Raw genomic sequence first — 21,048 nt, 5'->3', positions numbered from 1 at the left:
CAAGAGGCAGTGGTAGCCACCAACTTGGAAGGATTTAAAAGAGGAACAGACACATTCATGGAGGAAATGGCTACCAACCAGCCACAATGCTTGTTCCTCTTCCTCCACAGCTGGAGGCAGTAGTGCTTCTGAATGGAAACCACAGGTAGAGGAAGTTCTCATGTGCTCAGTTCTGGCTTGCCAGCTTCCTATAAGGCCACTGTGAGAACAGGAAGCTGGACTAGATGAGCATCTGGCACGATGCAGAGGGCTCTCCGTATGTCCTTATTTACGTGACCCATGAAGGCTGCAGGGGGACGCGGGTGGTGCTGTGGGTTAAACCACAGAGCCTAGGACTTGCTGATCAGAAGGTCGGTGGTTCTAATCCCCGAGACGGGGTGAGCTCCCATTGTTCGGCCCCTGCTCCTGCCAACCTAGCAGTTCGAAAGCACGTCAAAGTGCAAGTAGATAAATAGGTACCACTCCAGCGGGAAGGTAAATGGCGTTTCCATGCACTGCTCTGGTTCGCCAGAAGTGGCTTAGTCATGCTGGCCACATGACCCAGAAGCTGTATGCCGGCTCCCTCAGCCAATAAAGCGAGATGAGCGTTGCAACTCCAGAGTCGGCCACGACTGGACCTAATGGTCAGGGGTCCCTTTACCTTTACCTTTATGAAGGCTGCAGGTGTGTTCCTGGAGCACGTTCCTCAGTTCTTCTCAGTGGAGGCTGGTCCATTAGGACAAGTTGGGTGAGTCAATTAGGGTCAGTCTGTCCTCAGTCAGCCCCCATCCACTGTCTTCTTACTTAGAACCAATCAGGAGGTGGCACTGCCTGTCATTGGCTCTGACTCTACCTACTGCTGATCTACCGGCCTTCCGCCTGAACAGTCCCAAGGACAACTAGCCACCACAACAACTTCTATCCCAACTTTCCTTCAGTTCTTCCCCTGATGTGGGGAACCTGTGGCTCTCTGTGTCTTGAATGGAACTGGTGGGAGTTATCTAAATATTCTCTGTACTTTATACCATAAGAGTTCCTTAGAGGGGAATAAACTGTTTTAAAACTGGGTTGCTAGATTTCCTGAAGGCAACTTACCTCTTTCAACCACAGCTGGCTTAGCGTTTCTTCTACACGTTCCAGAAAGGCACTGTGTGCAGCTCGTTGGCTTCTGTGCCTCTGAAGACAAAATCATTAAAACAATATAAGAAAACTACTGACAGGCATGGTTTTAACCAAAAGGGGATTCACAGATATCAAACATCTTAAAACAAAAGGGCCTTGCTCTGCAGCTAGGCTTTATAACATAAGCATAGCCTGAAGGGAAGATACATAACATTTACTGGCAAAAAAGGCTTTAGCTGCAATAATTGAATACCCATCCAAATTGAATATCATACAGACACCCATTTACTAGTGAGGATATGTACTCAGCCTGTTTCAAGTGTTTTTAATGCTAGTGCTTCACAGTTGCCAAATATGATGAGAGCCTGTCAAAAAACTTTCCCCAGCAGGCCTCTCTCCTCACATATCTGTGGTTGCCTGTGAGGAGCACTGGCCTCAGCAGATATACGGTAAGCCTAATAATAATAATAATAGTTGTTTTATTATTTATACCCTGCCCATCTTGCTGGGATTCCCCAGCCACTCTGGGTGGCTTGCAGCATATCTAAAAACATAATAAAAACATCAATCATTAAAAACCTCCCAATACAGGACTGCCTTCTGATGTCTTCTACAAGTTGCTAAATTCTTTATCTCCTTGACATCTGAGGGGAGGGTGTTCCACAGGGAGGGCGCCACTACTGAGAAGACCCTCTGCCTGGTTCCCTGTAACTTCACTTCTTGCAGTGAGGGAAGACCCTTAGAGGAGGACCTCAGTGTCCTGGCTGAGTGATGGGGGTGTAGATGCTCCTTCAGGCAGTCAGTACATGGCTGACATGAAAATGCAAAGGGGTTTGGGGAGAGTAGGTGCGAGCAAACTAGTTTTACACCATCCCTGTCATCCTCCATTTGCCTGGGAATAAGCCCCACTGAATTCACAGGGTTTACATCAGAGCAGACATGGTTCGTACTGGGGTGTTAGCAATCCATTTATGTAACGGTGGTGGCATGTTTGTGTTTTGGCGCTATTTTTCCTGCAGTTTCTTGGCAAAGCCGAAGTTCCTGAAAGCCTCCATGATGTGTGCTTCGTTTCAAGCGATTGAAGTCCCTTCAACAACAACAGGAAGCACCTCATCCAATCATCCATACAGAGGACTGGCAAGATTTGTACTGTGATATGATTTCGCACAATGCCTAAAAATATGCCATGTGTTTTTTAAATTTAAAAAATCAAGCTGAACACAGAAGAACAAAAAGAGAGAGGAAGAAATAAAATAACAGAAAGCATAGGCTGGGGGCAGCAGTAAACATCTGAACTTACAGGAGGGACAGGATAATGTACAGGGCACCTAACCAGCAGCGAATCATGGTGGGTCAGAGGGGCCCACTCTGAATCACACTAGGCCAGGTGTAGGCAAACTTGGCCCTCCAGATGTTTTGAGACTACAACTCCCATGATCCCTAGCTAACAGGACCAGGGGTCAGGGATGATGGGAACTGTAGTCCCAAAACATCTGGAGGGCCGAGTTTGCCTATGCCTGCACTAGGCAGATGCAGAGCCTAGGACAGGGGTCTGCAACCCGCGGCTCCGGAGCCGCATGTGGCTCTTTTACACCTTTGCCGCGGCTCCGGGGCGGATACTAGCGAGGGGAGGTGGCGCATTGTGCGCCCCGACACTCCCCACTGTGGCGGGCGCTGTACTGGCTGTGACATTGCATGGGGGTGGTGCGTGCGTTAGTCACGCACCGTCCCGACGTCACCTTCCTGCCCACTGTCAGATCGGACATTAAGGTAAGAAACAATATATGCAGTGTTATATTTGTTTTAAATGTCGCAATGGTTTTGCGGCTCCCAGGTTTTTTTTCTTCGAAAACGGGTCCAAGTGGCTCTTTTTGTCTTAAAGGTTGCAGACCCCTGGCCTAGGAGACTCCAGAAGGCAGCCCTTGCAATTTCCTCCCTAGGGGAGGGAGGAGAACAGCAGCACCTCCTATTAGCCAAGAAAGACCACTATAGAGTTGGCATGGGGGGTGCTACCAAGAAGGCAGCAGACCCAGCTTCCAAGGAGCACACCGCAGTGGGCAATGCATGCCTTGGAGGCCAGATCTGTTGCCCCTGTGAATTCTGCCACCCAAGGCAGTCACCTCCCCTTGCCTCATAGGTGGGCTGGCTCTGCTTTGCAAGAAAAATATATCTGCCCATTATTTTCTATGTAGCTCTAAAAAGTTGCTAAACCAGGTTCTGCATCAGAAAGTTGGGTTCTGTGCTGCCCAGCAAATGCTGGCACATGAATACATGCATCTTTGATTATACCTACTTTGTGTAGCATCTAAACAAAGCAGGAACAAATTCAAGCATTCACCATAAACGACATAATCTTAGTCTGTTATTCTCTAAAGTGACTAAAAATTCTTAACTGATATCTTCATAGCTACGATCCAAAACTTTGCATGTGCATACGGGCATCCTCACCCAATGTCAGGGAGGTCCCCCATTCTATATGGGGCATCAATGGGGAACCTGTGGTCATCTAGAGATTTTTGGATTCCATCAGTCCTGGCCAGCATGGCCAAAGTTCAGGAATTATGGGAATTGTAGTCTGGAAACATCTGAAGGGTCAAAGGTTCCTTATCCCCAATACAGCATATCTATATCAGGGAATCAGATGGAAGCCTTACTGGTTACAATGGAATTTTCTTCCACATGTATTAGCGCTTATAATTTAAGAGCATTTGCAGCTCAAGTGATATCAAACAGTAGGCAAGATTCTACATATGCTATTACACTATTTGCCAACATTCATTTGAATCTCCAAGACTAGCTCAGGAAAATTACGCCTCCCACATTCTGAAATGGCTCTGGCTTGTTTCCGTTTAAAACAACACAAGAGTCATTCATGCCTCATTAGGAAAAGTCTATAATTTGTCAGAAAGCCCAAGTCGCTTCTGATCCCTGGAAAACTGGGTGAATCTGTTCCTTTCAGCCTGCAATGTACCCAATGTACCCAAGGTTCTACAGTATATTTTTTGCTTTTTCTAAAAAAAAATATTTTTTTTACAAAGTATCCCCATATCTGATGGCGTAAAGCAACACAGTGTCGTTCATGGCATTTTGCAAGAGAAACAGTTACAGTTTTCAAACAAAACTATAAATAGCAGCAGGCCTACAAATATCTTCCACCTGTGAGAACCTGTTTATGAGACAGACATTTAAAAAAACAACCCACAGCCTGTCTTCTAATTATATCACCTTAGGTTAGAATCTGGCTAGCTATCAGCTTTGCAAAAACTTCCAAGTACTCCAGCAAAGCAATGCCCTTATTTTATTTTACTTTTTAAAAAGAACAACCATTCAGAACACCCACAGATTTCTATTCCAAATATGAGCTCAGTGGAAGAAGATGCGAAGAAGGGAAGGGAATTATGGAGTGTTGTACTAACTGTGAAGGAAACAGGTTTAGTAGGCCAAGGCTCCTTTGGCAGAAGTAACTTCGAATCCCACTTGAGTTCTTGAGGCTTGTAGCAGGTGGTGAATCTTTCCTTGGATCGGGGTCCCCCCTTTTCTTCTGTGAGAGGATGGAGTCCGTGGACTGAAAAGGGACAGCAAACAAAAGGCAGTTTGGGCTCAGAATCCGTATTGTGCATTGCTGCTGACAGGGAAAGGATTTGAAAGTGCATGCAGCACAATCCTATGGTGTTTACTTGGGAGTAAGTCCCACAGGAGCCAGTGGGACTAATAGAATTGCAGCCAAAGCAACTAATGAGTTTTAGGCAGCCACACCGGTCTGGCTGCCCTGGGCACCAGTACCCACAAAGGGTGCCACAACAGCTATGCAGAAGGGAGCATGAGACGTGGGGTTTGTGTGTGCCAATTTTTAGCATTGCACAGGGTGACACAAAAATTTGAGAGCCCAATGTCTGCCACTATAACTATTACTAGATTTTGGGAAGATTTATTAAAGGGTGTGATGTTGGATTACTGGTGTGAAAGTGCCTGGAGATTACCTTTAGTATAAAAACGTACATATAAATTTAAAGTAACTAGGGGACAGCCAGGGGCCTTCTCTGTATTCTAGTCAGTGCCTGGTAAAACAGTTTCATTTAGGCAAGCCTACCAAGATAGGTAGAACATCAATATAGGTTTTATTCTGGGGTGGGTTGTTGTTTTTTGCTTATTGGTGGGTTCCCCCCCCCCAAAAAAAAAATATTTTGAATAGTTGTTCTTAACTTTTTTTTTTACTGATAATTCCATTGTTTTACTCATTTTGCAAACCACATTAAAATTATTTGCTTTTATACTCAAGTGCCATGCATATCTTAATAAATAAAGGATCAGCGGCCAGAGTTGCACCAGTCACATCATACACCTGTGCCTCTTGCTGTATCCCATTTACCTAACAGGTGGACACATATTCGCATGAAGTTTTGTAAATGCAACAGCAGGTGTTCGGCCTTCTGCCGAGTTTGCTGCTCCATAGATCACAACCAGTTAGCGTAGATGTTCAGTTCTATCACTGCCACTTACACATTCTCCAGAGCACCTAGTACACTGCTAAATGGCAGCAGCATGGTCAAATTTGGCAAGGAAAATTCAACTGGGGTATACGAACAAAAGAGGAAGATTTGGACTGCCCTAGTCAAGCTTCACAATCACCTGCTTGTAATGATATGTTGACTTTTGAGTGTTATAAACAGTCAAATGAGAATCTTAGCATTAATGTTTTGTCTTATAAATATGCCAGAAACTAACCTTTAATACTATTGTTCCCTAAAGGAAATAATGGCTGTTGTGAGGGACAACTACTTAATATGTCTGCTTAATGAAGATTAATACTATCAGAGTTTAACAATAACAACAACAACAATAATTTGTTGTTGTTGTTGTTGTTGCTACCTCACCCACCTGGCTGGGTTTCCCCAGCCACTCTGGGCAGCTCCCAAGAGAATATTAAAAACACAATAAAACATCTAACATTAAAAACTTCCCTGAACAGGGCTGCCTTCAGATGTCTTCTAAACGTCAGGTAGTTGTTTATTTCTTTGATATCTGATGGGAGGGCGTTCCACAGGGTGGGCACCACTACCGAGAAGACCCTCTGCCTGGTTCCCTGTAACTTTGCTTCTCACAGTGAGGGATCTGCCAGAAGGCCCTTGGCGCTGGACCTCAGTGAATGATGGGGGTGGAGATGCTCCTTCACGTATACAGGACCGAGGCCACTTAGGGCTTTAAGGTCAGCACCAACACTTTGAATTGTGCTCGGAAACATACTGGGAGCCAATTGCAACCCTCTTTAACTTCCTGGATAGGTCAGCGGGGAGTTGTACTACATGATCCTCAGGGTCCCTTCCAACTCCATGAGTCTACGATTCTATTATTTATTACAGGGATGAGGAGCCCTTTTCAGCTTATGGGGGCCACATTGTCTTGTGGGCAACCTTCTGAGGGCTGCAGGCCTGTGGGAGGCAGGGCCAGCAGCAAAAGTTGGTAGAGCAGCAGACATTAATGTTACCTTTCTAGAATCAGAGAATTTTAGAGTTGGAAGAGACCCTGAGGACCATCTGGTCCAACCTCCTGCAATGCAGGAATAGGCAGCTGTCCCATACGCGGATCGAACCTGCAACTTGGCATTATCAGCACTGTGCTCTAACCAACTGAGCTATCCAGCGCAATTATACCGTAGACCGCTAGACAGTATATAGCATATCCACTCATACACCCCTATCTATCCTCCACCCAGGTAAGTAAGAAGCATTATCAGATTTCAAGGACATATTTCAGCCAAGGAAGGAGGGTCCAAAGCAGGGACAGGAGGAGGAAGCGTGGCCTGGAGAGAGTCTTGAGAGCCACATCCCACACCACACCCCATGCCCAGCACAACACAACACAAACTTCCCAATCCAAAATATTACTGAGAGAACATGATGTTCAAACCATAATGTTCCTCTGATGCACGAAACGGGTGTCATACCGACTTCTGAAGATCAGCGTGGACTTACCTTTGCTTAAACACTGGGATTTCAACTTTAGATTCAGAGGGTCTCTGGCATAGCTGGTCACAAAATTTGGTCTATCAGGCTCATACTGCATGGGGAAAAACATGGAGAGGGAACACCTGGATTTGCTGCAAACAACTTGGGAGCAATGCTTTGGCGCTTGTCATTCTTACTGCCCATTCACAGCGACTTCCTTGTGGATATAGCAAACAGGGTTATTTTATTTTATTTTGCCATGCTTCTAATTTTTTTTAGGTTTGTCGAGCTTTTTTTAACCTCCTGCTGTGGCACTGTACTTTTAAAGCAAAGGCTATACAGATAGATATACACCACACATTTAAAACACACAACTTCCCCCCAAAGAATCCTGGGAACTGTAGTTTATCTTTCACATTATGACAATTCCCAGCATACTCACAAGCTACAGCTCCCAGGATTCTTTGGGTGGGAAGGCATGTGTTTTAAATATACAGTGTGTACATAGCTTTAATAAGTGAGCCGTTCTACATTTATTTCATGCTGCTGTTTTTAATGGATTTATATCCCATATCTTGCTTTCTTTATTTACATTACTAGGGTGGGTTTTGGGGGTGGGGTTTTTTTTGTTTTTTGTTTTGTATTGTTGGTTTCAGTCTCTAGGCAACACCGGGGTCCTTTTACGGCACTACAGTGGTACCTTGGTTTAAGAACACCTTAGTTTATGAACAACTTGGATTAAGAATGCTGCAAATCCGGAAGCAGGTGTTTTGGTTTGTGAACTTTGCCTTGGAAGCAGAACATGTTCTGTTACCTGTTGAGTGTGTTCCATTTGTAAACTGAGTCCCCTGCTGCTATGGGAAAGCACACCTTGCTTTAAGAACACTTTGGTTTAAGAACGGACTTCCGGAACGGATTAGGTTCGTAAACCAAGGTACCACTGTAGTCTTCAACTAGTGGGTGACAGCCTGATTCAAGGTGGGTGGCAACAAGAGCACTGCAGATATGTGGTAAAAGACTAAGAAGTGGGTCTCCAAATGGGGAACATTTTATCACATGTGGTGGGAATGTAAAAAGGTGAAATGCTTCTGGGAGATGATATATAATAAATTGAAAAAAATGTTGAAATATACATTTATAAAGAAACCAGAAGCATTTCTCTTGGGTATTGTTGGAAACGATATAAATAAAAAGGAATGTAAGCTTTTTTATATGCAGTAACAGCAGCAAGAATACTATTGGCCCAAAAATGGAAACAAGAAGAATTACCAACGATGGAAGAATGGAGGATGAAATTAATGGACTATGCAGAACTTGATAAACTAACGGGAAGGATCCAAAACCGGCGGGACCAGAAGTTTACCGAGGACTGGAGTAAATTTACGGATTATTTGAAAAGTATTTGCGATGACCAGACAATGTTTGTAGGTTTGCAAGAAGCTCTGTGAGGAATAATATTAGAAATATTGCAAAAATGAAGAAGGAGATGGGATATGTTAAAAACATAAAGGCAATATTAAGTTAGGAAATGCATAAGAAGTGAATAAGACGGAGGATTATCAGAGGTGCTGATGGAAGTCCAATAAGAATGTATTTGTGATAAATTGTGTGGCATGTTTTATAATTTTGTATTTTAAAACTAATAAAAATACATACAAAAAGAAAGAAAGAAAGAAATGGGTCTCCAAATGCATGTTTGGGTTAAAAGTGGGTCATGGGTCTGAAAAGGTTGAGATTCTCTAAAAGAAATAAACAAACAAGAAGTGATCCTGGAACGGGACAGAGCTCATTTCTTGCCACATACTCAGTTGTTAAACTACTCAGCTAACATCAATAAAACTGATTTGTAAACTTCTGAGGCTCTCAAAAGTCAACAGAAGACACGCAGCTGTCGTTAATAATATACAGTCGCTTCCTGGTTTAAGGCAGGAATAAGTTATCCAGTAAGTTTAGTACGGAAATGCTAATCTTAGCTTTTCAAAGCACCTCAGATAATCATCTCCGTATACACATTCTTAACCAGTTCTGCTAGTAAACACCTGCCCTTTGTTAATATCATAAGGTTGACATGTGACTGCATAAGCAGGGCTGTCTTTCAATGAAAAAAACACACTTTTAAGTCAGGTCTGAGGACCCATTTCTGCTGACCAATAGGGGCCACATTTTCTTTTAAGCAACCTGCTGCATGCTAGTGGTACATGAGATGAGAGGGAAAAGTAGGAGAGCAACAAATCTAAAGTTTACCTTTATATGGTAGGCTACTTCCTACACGTATTCATGCACCCTTCTCTGTCCTTCATTGAAGTAAGGGCTGAAGAACATATTCCAGCCCCTCAGAAACACTCATAGGGACATAGGAAGCTGCCTTCTGTTGAGGAAGACTATTGGTCCATCTAGCTCAGAACTGCCCTACACCTCTGCATCCTCCAGGCAAAACACTCAAGAAGGGTGCAGATCCAGTGAGGGGTTTGGCCTGGGAAGGGGCAAAACCTAGGAAGAGTCCTGAGGACCAGGTGGAAAGGCCTCCTGTCTTGGCTGCAACCTTAAATGTTTGGTGCGATAAAAGTAATGATATTGAAGTTTTTTTTAATACCACAGGGAGGGTTAACCTGTTAATTTGTGTTGTGGTTGAATGGAGAAAAACAATGAAATGCATTAGAAATGGCTGTATTGGACATGAGATAAAGGTAAAGGGACCCCTGACCATTAGGTCCAGTTGTGGCCGACTCTGGGGTTGCGGTGCTCATCTTTATTGGCCGAGGGAGCCGGCATACAGCTTCCGGGTCATGTGGCCAGCATGACTAAGCCGCTTCTGGTGAACCAGAGCAGCGCACGGAAACGCCATTTACCTTCCTGCCGGAGTGGTACCTATTTATCTACTTGCACTTTGACATGCTTTCGAACTGCTAGGTTGGCAGGAGCAGGGACCGAGAAACGGGAGCTCACCCCGTCGCGGGGATTCGAACCACCGACCTTCTGATCAGCAAGTCCTAGGCTCTGTGGTTTAACCCATAGAGCCACCCGTGTCCCCAGAAATGGCTGTATTGGACATTAATGTGCCTCTATAAAATAATTTAAGTCTCATGAAAAAATCCAGTCACTAACAGAGTACCATGATTGAAGATGAAGATCTTAATGTTTAAAAAGTTTCTGAAGATCCTTGAGGCTTCAAAGACATTTTTCAAAGGCTAATATAACCACATAACCCAACTACACTATAAGGAAAAGATAAATGTGATCCACATCACTGAATTCATTTGACCAAAGCATTTGTTGCAATAGTGCCATCTTGTGGAGACACTAAATTCTATTGCTTGTGTTGTTTCTTGGTGTGTGTGTACTTTATAGACCAGGCATAGGCAAACTCCGGCCCTCCAGATGTTTTGAGACTATAATTCCCATCATCCCTGACCACTGGTCCTGTTAGCTAGGGATGATGGGAATTGTAGTTCCAAAACATCTGGAGGGCCGGAGTTTGCTTATGCCTGTTATAGACACACCAAACAGAAATGATATAGCTTCTGTGTTATATAGGTAGGGATAGGCGAAACTGTCAATTTAGGGTTCTCTCATTTTCTCATTTTTCTAATATTTATTTTGGTTCCTCACATTAGTTTATTTTTTTTAAGTCCTCATGAAAATTCATCAGCATTGTAGCATACAATTTTGCCCAATACTGACATTTTTGCAAAGCAGTATTCCTGTTGTATGTTATTGTCTTTCATGCTTTTATATGCATGCTTTCCTCTAGAACATGCATTTTTTTACATATTCCTTGGCTGGAGAAACACACTGCAAAATTTGGAGAAATGCAAATTTCAAAGGATGGCTGTGTTTTGATTCATGTATTATTTCGGGAAGTGTGAATTAGGTAGGTTCACCTTTCAAGGAGAATGGAATCAAGCCCCCCCCCCCCAATCCCTATGTGTAAAGGCAGAAGGATAACTAAGCTTTAATTGTAGATTTCTAGGTGAGTTGAGTTAGATTGCAAGGGTTTCTGACGTCTGGCTCCTTAAGAAAAGCATCAAATGAAAATATGTGCCCCTCTCACTGCTGAAATTAAGAAAACTTGTGGGGGACAGACCAGGATTGAATTTCTGTGAGAAACCCACCCTGGTGATAAAAGCAAATTACTGGGCCAAGCATGTTCTCAGAAGTACCCTTTAGCCTTTTTCAATTCTATATGTACATCTGTCTGACTGAGCCACTGTGTAAACACTTGGCTCCAACTTGTAGATCTTAGAACTCCAGTGGTACCTCGGAAGTCAAACGTTCAGAAACCAAGGCGTGGCTTCTGATTGGCTGCAGGAAGCTCCTGCAGCCAATCGGAAGCCGCGGAAGCTGCATCGGACGTTTGGGTTCCAAAGAACCTTCGCCAACCAGAACACTCACTTCTGGGTTTGAGGCATTCGGGAGCCAAAACGTTCAACTCGCAAGGTGTTTGCGAACCAAGGTACGACCGTATAGTTAAAACAAATAAAGAAATAAACCACCCCAAACAGTCCGTCTTGGCTGGTTGTTGTTGTTTGCAGGTTATTCTGCAACATGCCATTGACACAACAATAATGCATTTGTGGTAGATTTATGCTGTGGACCATCCACAGGTCATTTTGCTTTATGAGTTGCTCTGTGAAGCTTCCCTGGTGTTACTTACTATTGCTGTCTGGAGGGACAGTCTTGCGCTGCAGCACAATGAAAGCAGGAAAACAATCAAACAAACCCGGAACATTTGTAGTATGAAAAGTTAAATGTTTTAAGCAAGAAGTCATGGGACATGCATTGACTGGAAACAAAGCAGTATGTCCACCCCAAAACTGTGTAAACGGTATTGAAAGTGAGATTGTGCATAAATGTCCCAAGACATCTGGGGCAGAACAAAGTAGATTCCAGAAGCCTTGTAGTCTACCCACACCTGGTGCAGCGCATTGCCTCAACCCCCCTCCACACAAAGGCCACCCTTTTCCAGTTGCCTCCATCTCAATTCAGCCTTCCCTTTACCTGTCTATAGTCGAATGGTTTTGGATCTTGGTATTTGCTGCTCTTGAACTTTCCCATCTTCACGAACATTAGCTGGGCTTCGTAGGGACCCATGTGGGGAAACCTTGTAATGATCTTGGGCTCCTGTTCGCGTTCCACGATGGAGAAAAATAAATTGGACCTTATCCTCTGCAACTCTTCCTGCACCGTGCTTGGGGGCAATTTCTTTTTCAGCTCTTTCGACTTTCCTCGCGGCTTCCTGAGAAGGCCTCGGGTGATATAAAGCCTGTAGCTGAAATCGGGCGGTTGTTTTAGGCAGCTATCCTTTTCCAGAGGGGCTGTGAGTGGCTGAGACTCATTGACTCGATCTCGTTGTAAGGCTAACTCCAGGTTCGTAGCAAATCTCCCCTTCAAATCGAAAGTACACTTCGATTGGTTCCCAGCATGGATATTGGGGAACATTCTGCATTCGCCGCTCTATGCCTAAAGAAGGTAAAGAGGTAAAGAGGAAGAGGAATAAGAAGAAAGATTTTGATTATTACTGATTTATCATACAAATTTATTTTTAATACAATTCTGCAGAAAACAGCTGTTTAAAAACAACAGCAACAACCCATGAAAATAAGCCCGCTGCATCGCTTCCTTTGGGCTGACAGAAGAAGTCACCCTCGAAAAAAACTGGCTAGGTCTGGATTGAGACACATCCAAAAAGTGTTTCAGTTAAAAACGTTGTAAACTTCATCAAGGGAAATCGTGTTTGCGAAAGATGGGACTCCACAGTGCCATCTGGTTTCACAGTGTTATAATGCATATAAAGCGCTTTTTCATTCCGAATGTAGCTGATTATAGTGGTACCTCGGATTAAGTACTTAATTCGTTCTGGAGGTCCTTTCTTAACCTGAAACTGTTCTTAACCTGAAGCACCACTTTAGCTAATGGGGCCTCCTGCTGCCGCGCTGCCGGAGCACGATTTCTGTTCTCATCCTGAAGCAAAGTTCTTAACCCGAGGTACTATTTCTGGGTTAGCGGAGTCTGTAACCTGAAGCTTCTGTAACCTGAAGCGTATGTAACCCAAGGTATCACTGTACTAAGTTGTGCTCAGGCAATGAGCAAATTGAAATTGGGGTTGTGGCAACACATGGTACCCAGCAAAACATCACCACATACATTTCCCCCCCACCCAACAAGAATGCAAAACAAAACAAAAGAAGTTCCTTCCCTGAAGGAAGAATGCAATCAGTAGCTAGCTTGTATTCCCATATGCAGATATATTCGCAGCCAGATATTTATGCCTTTATAGAAGTATATCTGTACTGCCAAGATATCAAGGCGGTGTACATGGTTAGAACACTGTTAAAAGTTAATATTTAAGGTGACCGGCTAAGCAAAAATAGAAACTAGACAACTGCAAAGGCCTGTCAGCTAAAGAAGTCTGCAAGGGACACCTGAAAGTCCATAGCAAGGATGCTTACTGAATCTCTCTTGGAAGGTGTTCCAAAGCATGGGATCAGCGACACTCAATGTCCAGCCTGCAGTTTATCCAAGCGGGCCTCTGCTACAGGGAGGAGTGGGAGGCGGGTACAATTAACTGCACTCCTCCAGGTGATCACAGTGTTTGAGCTTTATCTTAAGCTATCCTGGACTTAAGTTGTTCTGGGATTTGTATATCAGCCCAGGAACCCTGAACCTGGCATGGAGTAGTACAAACTTGCATTTTTTAGGAATTGGGGTGAGAACTTTTGAAATCTCCTCTGGCCATATACACAGTTCTCCCCGATACCATCACAATTCTGTTAAGTGTTGCCCTAATTATTAATAACAGTAAAACTGCAACCCGTATAAAGGAGGCAGAGCTGAAGAAGCAAGGAGATTCTACTCACCCTCTCTAAAGCCAAGTCCTTTCCCAAGTGTTTCATGCCGGATCACATTTTTCCCTTTGCAGCCCTGGTTAGAGCAAAGCAAGCACACACACAGAGAGAGGAGAGTCTCATAACAGCAATGTTTGTTCTGGGAGATGTTTGTGCTCTTCTTTTTTTCTTTCTTTTTTGTTATACAAAGAGGTTTGAATGCATAAATGTATTCAACCCATCTGGGTTGCTAAGAAACAGGACAATTCTTGCCTCAGGACGTCATTCAAAATTCAAAAAAGAGGGGGAAAACAACCCTGAAAAGAGTACCTCTCTTGGCTGTATAAAATGAGCTTGAAACCTAGCAACAAGCTACACCAGTTCATGGCTATTTTTCCAAATGCTAGGAAACAGAAAAGTTCACTGAGGGAAATGAAACCGAGGGAAAACGAACAAGATGAAACAGGCCATTGAGAGAGAATCGGCATAAAGACAGTCTTTTTATTCCTGTTCTTATAGGACAAGCTCTCTCCCATATAACAGACTCTCCGAGGGTCACTATTTTCCAGGGACAATCTCGGATTTACAGAAGCCGTCACAGTTTCTGAATGTCCCACTTTTCCTTAGGACATCCCTATTTACATTGGATAAATGTTGGAGGTTATGCAGTTATCCGTTAAAATTTGAAGGCAGCCCCATATAGGGAAGTTATTTAATGTTTAATGTTTATATAATATATGTGTTGGAAGCTGCCCAGAGTGACTGGGGCAATCCAGTCAGATAGGCAGGGTACAAATAGTAAAATTATTATTATGGAATAGGACGTCCCTATTTCATCAGATCAGGGACGCGGGTGGCGCTGTGGGTAAAACCTCAGCGCCTAGGACTTGCCAATCGCATGGTCGGTGGTTTGAAACCCAGCAGCGGGGTGAGCTCCCGTTGCTTGGTCCCAGCACCTGCCAACCTAGCAGTTCGAAAGCACGTCAAAGTGCAAGTAGATAAATAGGGACCGCTTACTAGCGGGAAGGTAAACAGCATTTCCGTGTGCGGCTCTGGCTTGCCAGAGCAGCGATGTCACGCTGGCCACGTGACCCGGATGTGTCTGCGGACAGCGCTGGCTCCTGGCCTATAGAGTGAGATGAGTGCACAACCCTAGAGTCTGGCAAGGGGTACCTTTACCTTTACCTATTTCATCAGAAAATTTTGGAGGGTATGGTATACCTTTGACTGTGTTGACTGTGTCGACCACAGCAAACTATGGCAAGTTCTTAAAGAAATGGGAGTGCCTGATCACCTCATCTGTCTCCTGAGAAATCTCTATGTGGGACAAGAAGCTACAGTTAGAACTGGATATGGAACAACTGATTGGTTCAAAATTGGGAAAGGAGTACGACAAGGCTGTATTTTGTCTCCCTGCTTATTTAATTTATATGCAGAATACATCATGCGAAAGGCTGGGCTGGATGAATCCCAAGCTGGAATTAAGATTGCCGGAAGAAATATCAACAACCTCAGATATGCAGATGACACAACCTTGATGGCAGAAAGTGAGGAGGAATTAAAGAACCTTTTAATGAGGGTGAAAGAGGAGAGCGCAAAATATGGTCTGAAGCTCAACATCAAAAAAACGAAGATCATGGCCACTGGTCCCATCACCTCCTGGCAAATAGAAGGGGAAGAAATGGAGGCAGTGAGAGATTTTACTTTCTTGGGCTCCATGATCACTGCAGATGGTGACAGCAGCCACGAAATTAAAAGACGCCTGCTTCTTGGGAGAAGGGCAATGACAGGCCTAGACAGCATCTTGAGAAGTAGAGATGTCACCTTGCCAACAAAGATCCGTATCGTTAAAGCCATGGTTTTCCCAGTAGTGATGTATGGAAGTGAGAGCTGGACCATAAAGAAGGCTGATCGCCGAAGAATTGATGCTTTTGAATTATGGTGCTGGAGGAGACTCTTGAGAGTCCCATGAACTGCAAGAAGATCAAACGCATCCATTCTGAAGGAAATCAGCCCTGTGTGCTCACTGGAAGGACAGATCGTGAAGCTGAGGCTCCAGAACTTTGGCCACCTCATGAGAAGAGAAGACTCCCTGGAGAAGACACTGATGCTGGGAAAGATGGAGGGCACAAGGAGAAGGGGGCGACAGAGGACGAGATGGTTGGATAGTGTTTTTGAGGTTACCAGCATGAGTTTGACCAAACTGCGGGAGGTAGTGGAGGACAGAGGTGCCTGGCGTGCTCTGCTCCATGGGGTCACGAAGAGTCGGACACGACTAAACGACTAAACAACAACAACAATGGTATACCTTTTGCCAAGTTAGTTCCTTTGTACTGTGGCCAATGGATCCAGTTTTAAAATATGGGAAACTAGTCCTGTCCCTGGAAACAGCAGATAGAAAAGGGCCAGTACTGTTGGGAGTAGCAACACTTGCAGTAACTTATCTGAACCAGCAGAAGGCAATAAACAAGAAGGCAACCTTTTCTTCCCTCACTGATCAAGCAATTACCGTAACTACCTGTAGATTTGTTTTCTCTCAAGCTTTACTTCCTTTCTCCTCCTCCCTCAGTCAGTTAGCGTTCTGTCTTTTGTTATGACTCCATGATGGCCACATATAAGCTTGTACTCACAATGGCTTTGCTTGCCATTGGTAATAAACTTATTTCTTTATTCTTTCAGTCTGCAGTCTCAACACACACACACACACACACACACACACACACGTACCTCCGTTTACAAACTTAATTCGTTCCGGAGGTCCGTTTTTAACCTGAGGCGCGCTTTCACTAATGGGGCCTCCTGCTGCCATGCGACTTTCACTCGCATCCCGGAGCAAAGTTTGCTACCCGGAACACCTACTTCCGGGTTAGCAGAGTTCATTACCTGAAGCGTTAGTAAGGAAGACAGTATGTAGCCCAAGATTCCACTGTGTATATGTGTGTGTGTGTGTGTGTGTGTGTGTGTGTGTGTGTACACACACACACACACACACACACACACACACACACACCAAATGCCAACAAATACATGGTCTGAATCTAGCAGTTCTAGTACCATGCTGTGGTACTATATTGTTTTAGTTTTGTAGCACTTAGATGTTTTGATTATTGTTGTACACAGCCCTTGACTGCTTTTGGAAGAAGTGTTGTATCCAATGCTTTTATTCTAAAAAAAAATGTTTAGGGGTACTCTCATCTTCCTACTCATATTGAAATACTGCCCCTCAGTGAGGCCAAACTTAGATTCATAAATGTTTAGGCGTATGTGTACCCCTGTGTACCCCCAGAAAAAAGCACTGGTTGTACACCACCACCACCACCATCATCATTTGTACCCAGCACATCCTTCCATGCACACAATGGACTGAGCATCCTCTTCCTCTCCAGTTGTATCTGGAGAAGGTATCACAAATTATGCACATCACCACAAATCCCCTGTATCAGTGATCGGTGACATGCAAAACTCCGAGGAGCACTAGCAGCAAAGGAAATATAGGGCAACCAATTTTCCGTAAGCAAAGAAACGCTAAAGACAAAAAACATTTCTAGGAACAAAATGGACACATCCACTAACACATCACATATCAAGCCTGCAAGTCAAAAGGATGAGATACAAATAATAGTGAGCCTTTATGACAATCAGCCTGTCCTCAGAGTTCCATTTTCTGCTCTTGCTGTGTTTCTTCTTCTTCAATGAAATCCACAGAATATAAAATGTATAAAAGTTGTCATTTTAAATAGTCAATGTTACAGAGATTTAAGCTAAGAATAAGTACTGGCATCAAGTTAGCCTGAGATTTTCTATCCAAATTGATTGATCGCAGGCATGAATCTAAGGGAATGCGTGAGCATGATATTAACTCCTAATCATAAGGATTGATTCCTGTGTATTAAAGGTGAAGGGAATTCATATATCCGGCATCATCAGACATGTAAAACTGGGTGGTTCTTTTCTCCACTAGATGGCAGGGTATTACTTGCTATAGTAATAATAATAATGAAAAAATTTAGAAAAGCAACCACAAATAGTTCTGCAAAATAAATTGATATTTTTCTAACCCAAGGCATTATTTATTTACATTTAAATGAAAGCAGAAATATTGTGAAATGAATAAAAGCAAGAGGCAATGGCATCCAGTTTGGAGAAAGACGAAAGACAGAACAAAGTATTCCTTCTCCCTCACAGAGTTCCCTGTGAAGAAGGATTGATTGTTAAACTTCTCTGGGTGGGAATGTTAGCTCTGAGGAGAGAATAGGGATCTGCTAGCAACTCTCAGCACCTCAAACAAACTACAGCTCCCAGGATTCTTTGCAGGAAGCCATGACTGGGTGGCCATCTGTCATGGATGCTTTAGCTGAGATTCCTGCATGGCAAGGGGTTGGACTAGATGACACTATGATTGTTTAAAGTGGTACTGTAGTGCTTTATATTTATGGTGTGAATGCAGCCAAGGTAGGAAAGCAGCAATCCCTTCAGTGACGCACATGGCCAGAAGTCAAAGATGGGTGCAGCCAGATGCAAGCACGGGCAGGGCAATGGATGCAACTTTCTTGCCATTCAAAAGTCAGAGGTTTCTACAAACACAAACACACAGATCCATCCTCCATCCACAAAAACTAGAAGCAGATCAAATTTGAGGGCACATTCCAGCCAGCCAAAAGTGTTCATAGAGGACTTGGAGCAAAGTTGGTCAGAGGTTTGGCCCGGTGACGGGGGTGGGGGCAGATCTCTAGTGAGCACTGCAAGGTGCCGGAGGCCAGAGTGGGGGCACATTAAGTCCCTGGTCCTTAGATTTCCCTCCCCCCATTGATGAAGTACTTGTGAAACTGAGAAGCATAGCGCTAAGGTGAATCTGAAGGAGTATACGTGAAGGAGCGTCTCCACCCCCATCGTTCAGCCCAGACACTGAGGTCCAGAGACACCTTCTGGTGGTTCCCTCACCGCGAGAAGTGAGGTTACAGGGAACCAGGCAGAGGGCTTTCTAGGTAGTGGCGCCCGCCCTGTTGAAGGCCCTCCCATCATATGTCAGGGAAATAAACAACTATCTGACTTTTAGAAGACATCTGAAGGCAGCCCTGTTTAGGGAAGTTTTTAATGTTTGATGTTTTATCATGTTTAATATTCTGTTGGGAGCTGCCCAGAGTGGTGGGAAACCCAGCCAGATGGGTGGGGTATAAATTTATTATTATTATTATTATTATTATTATTATTATTATTATTATTCAGAGTGATTACACAAGCACTAAGGTTGCAGGTTCAATCCCCATACGAGACAGCTGGCTATTCCTGCATTGTAGGGGGCTGGACTAGATGATCCTCAGGGTCCCTTCCAATTCTACAATTGTATATTCTAGGATTACGTGATTCCACCGCTAAACATACTCTGTGTTCCAGAAAACATAGAGCTAGAAGAAGGATTTTGTGAGGCTCTATGCGGACATCATCACCCAAGGTGCAGACACACTCCTTGTATAAAGAGGGAGACTGGTAGTTTTGAGCAGGCATAGGCAAATTCGGCCCTCCAGATGTTTTGGGACTACAACTCCCATCATCCCTAGCTAACAGGACCAGTGGTCAGGGATGATGGGAGTTGTAGTCCCAAAACATCTGGAGGGCCGAATTTGCCTAGGCCTGGTTTTGAGTTCTGGTAGACATTCCTGTGCAGTGTATTTGTAACTACAGGTTACCATCTCTGTTGCTACAATCTCAAAGGTCTGGATGTTTCCATGAGGGCTAGTAGTGCTGCTGTATTCTCTGCACCAAACCATCTGGAGGATGGAAAGCCCTCCTGATCATACCATGTAACCAGCGTGAGCAGCCATCTTGGATGTGCTTATGGGCTTCTGCATTGGTTTATTGGCATGAGTCTTCCAAAACAACAGCTGCAGGGGCAACGAAAAAAGACACCCGAGATTCACACTTGTAGCAAAAGGTCCAGAAAGGGCCATGGGGGAGTTATTGTTACTTGTACAGTGTGAGAAGTTGAACAATAGTATACATGCCAAATAAAACTATGACAACTGGAAGTGAGGGGGGGGAATAGTACATAACTGGTTGGATACAGACTAAAGTCACTGCCAGATAACCTTACTGAATGTTCATTCTTGTTTGTTTGCCTGAAGTTGCTGTTCAGCAACGTTGGCTGTTATTTATGGATCATTTGTGCTGATCTGCTTGTGGAGAGGGTAGACAACATTGCATCAGGTGTTCCCTCGCACTTTCAAGCGCATTTCCCCATCCAGTATGGGCATAGCTGTCAACTTTTCCCTTTTCTTCTGAGGAATCCTATTCGGAATAAGGGGATTTCCCTTAAGAAAAGGGAAATGTTGACAGCTATGAGTATGGGAGGGGGAAGCGGGTTTGTTGTGTAAGAGCTTTAAATCTACCTTAATTGCGCAACCTGGATTTGTCAATCGGTAATTAAATCCTAATTTTGTTGAACCTGCATTGGTCATTACTTACGTCCCATTGATTTCATTGGAGAACAAGTGCAATCCCAACCATGTTTACTCGGAAGTAAGTCCTCCTGGGTTCGGTGGCACTTCAGTGGGCTTAGGTCAGACTGCAGCTTTTGTCGGGATCCAACCCAATATAAGATGGTACTTGTCTTAAACGTTCAGTATGGAGAAGGATTGAGTTGTACAAATCCTTTCCCTCACCCCACCCCAAAAAAGCCCTCAAAGTTCTGACAGAATTTTTAAAAACACACAGAAGCAGTGGTACTACTGCTCCACAGTCGCCATCCCATAACAGGATGGGAAAAAATCTAATTGTTGTTAATATGGTATAAAATTATGTGCCATTAAGTTACCATTAAATCAATTACATTCTCTTTCCTAAACTCTGAATATAATGGATTTGGATATTCACAGGCTGTAGGTTAATTGGAACCTGCCGTGTATAAAGGATAAGCCACGGCTTTCCGGATATATTTACTGCATTATCATTCTATGTGTGTAAATAATTCAATCTGTTTCCTGTAGGCCCCATCATCCTAGCACTTACTTTTCCTGATATTTTCTCCGACAGGTTTATATTACCTTTTTTTTTTACTCAATTTCACTGTGCTGAAAATGCTTGACTACACAGACTTCCTCTCATTTCAAACAGCCGTATATTAAATGGGGTTAACTGATGACTGCTCGTCATCTCCTGAGGATACAGGATTAGGAGATTTT

General features: G+C 43.8%; 1 protein-coding gene across 4 annotated transcripts in view; it reads right to left on the bottom strand.

Annotated features, from left to right (window-relative positions):
• The window catches only part of C12H7orf78 (chromosome 12 C7orf78 homolog), a 53,029-nt gene that overhangs the window by 1,493 nt on the left and 30,488 nt on the right, over positions 1–21,048 (bottom strand). For 3 of the 4 annotated variants that reach the window (XM_028751614.2, XM_077936980.1, XM_028751611.2), the window contains 5 exons: positions 13,904–13,967; positions 12,045–12,506; positions 7,074–7,158; positions 4,518–4,666; positions 1,075–1,155 (listed from right to left, as the gene is read on the bottom strand). In XM_028751614.2, the coding sequence (XP_028607447.1) occupies positions 1,075–1,155; positions 4,518–4,666; positions 7,074–7,158; positions 12,045–12,485 (756 nt within the window). In that variant the 5' untranslated portion in view covers positions 12,486–12,506; positions 13,904–13,967. Of the gene's footprint in view, positions 1–1,074; positions 1,156–4,517; positions 4,667–7,073; positions 7,159–12,044; positions 12,507–13,903; positions 14,439–21,048 lie in introns of those variants that run through there. The other variant, XM_077936979.1, reaches the window with a different exon arrangement.

Source organism: Podarcis muralis, chromosome 12 (assembly GCF_964188315.1).
Source record: "Podarcis muralis chromosome 12, rPodMur119.hap1.1, whole genome shotgun sequence".
NCBI lineage: Eukaryota > Metazoa > Chordata > Lepidosauria > Squamata > Lacertidae > Podarcis > Podarcis muralis.
The sequence above is the reverse complement of the archived record's forward strand: the minus strand, read 5'-3'. Positions and strand labels throughout refer to the sequence as shown.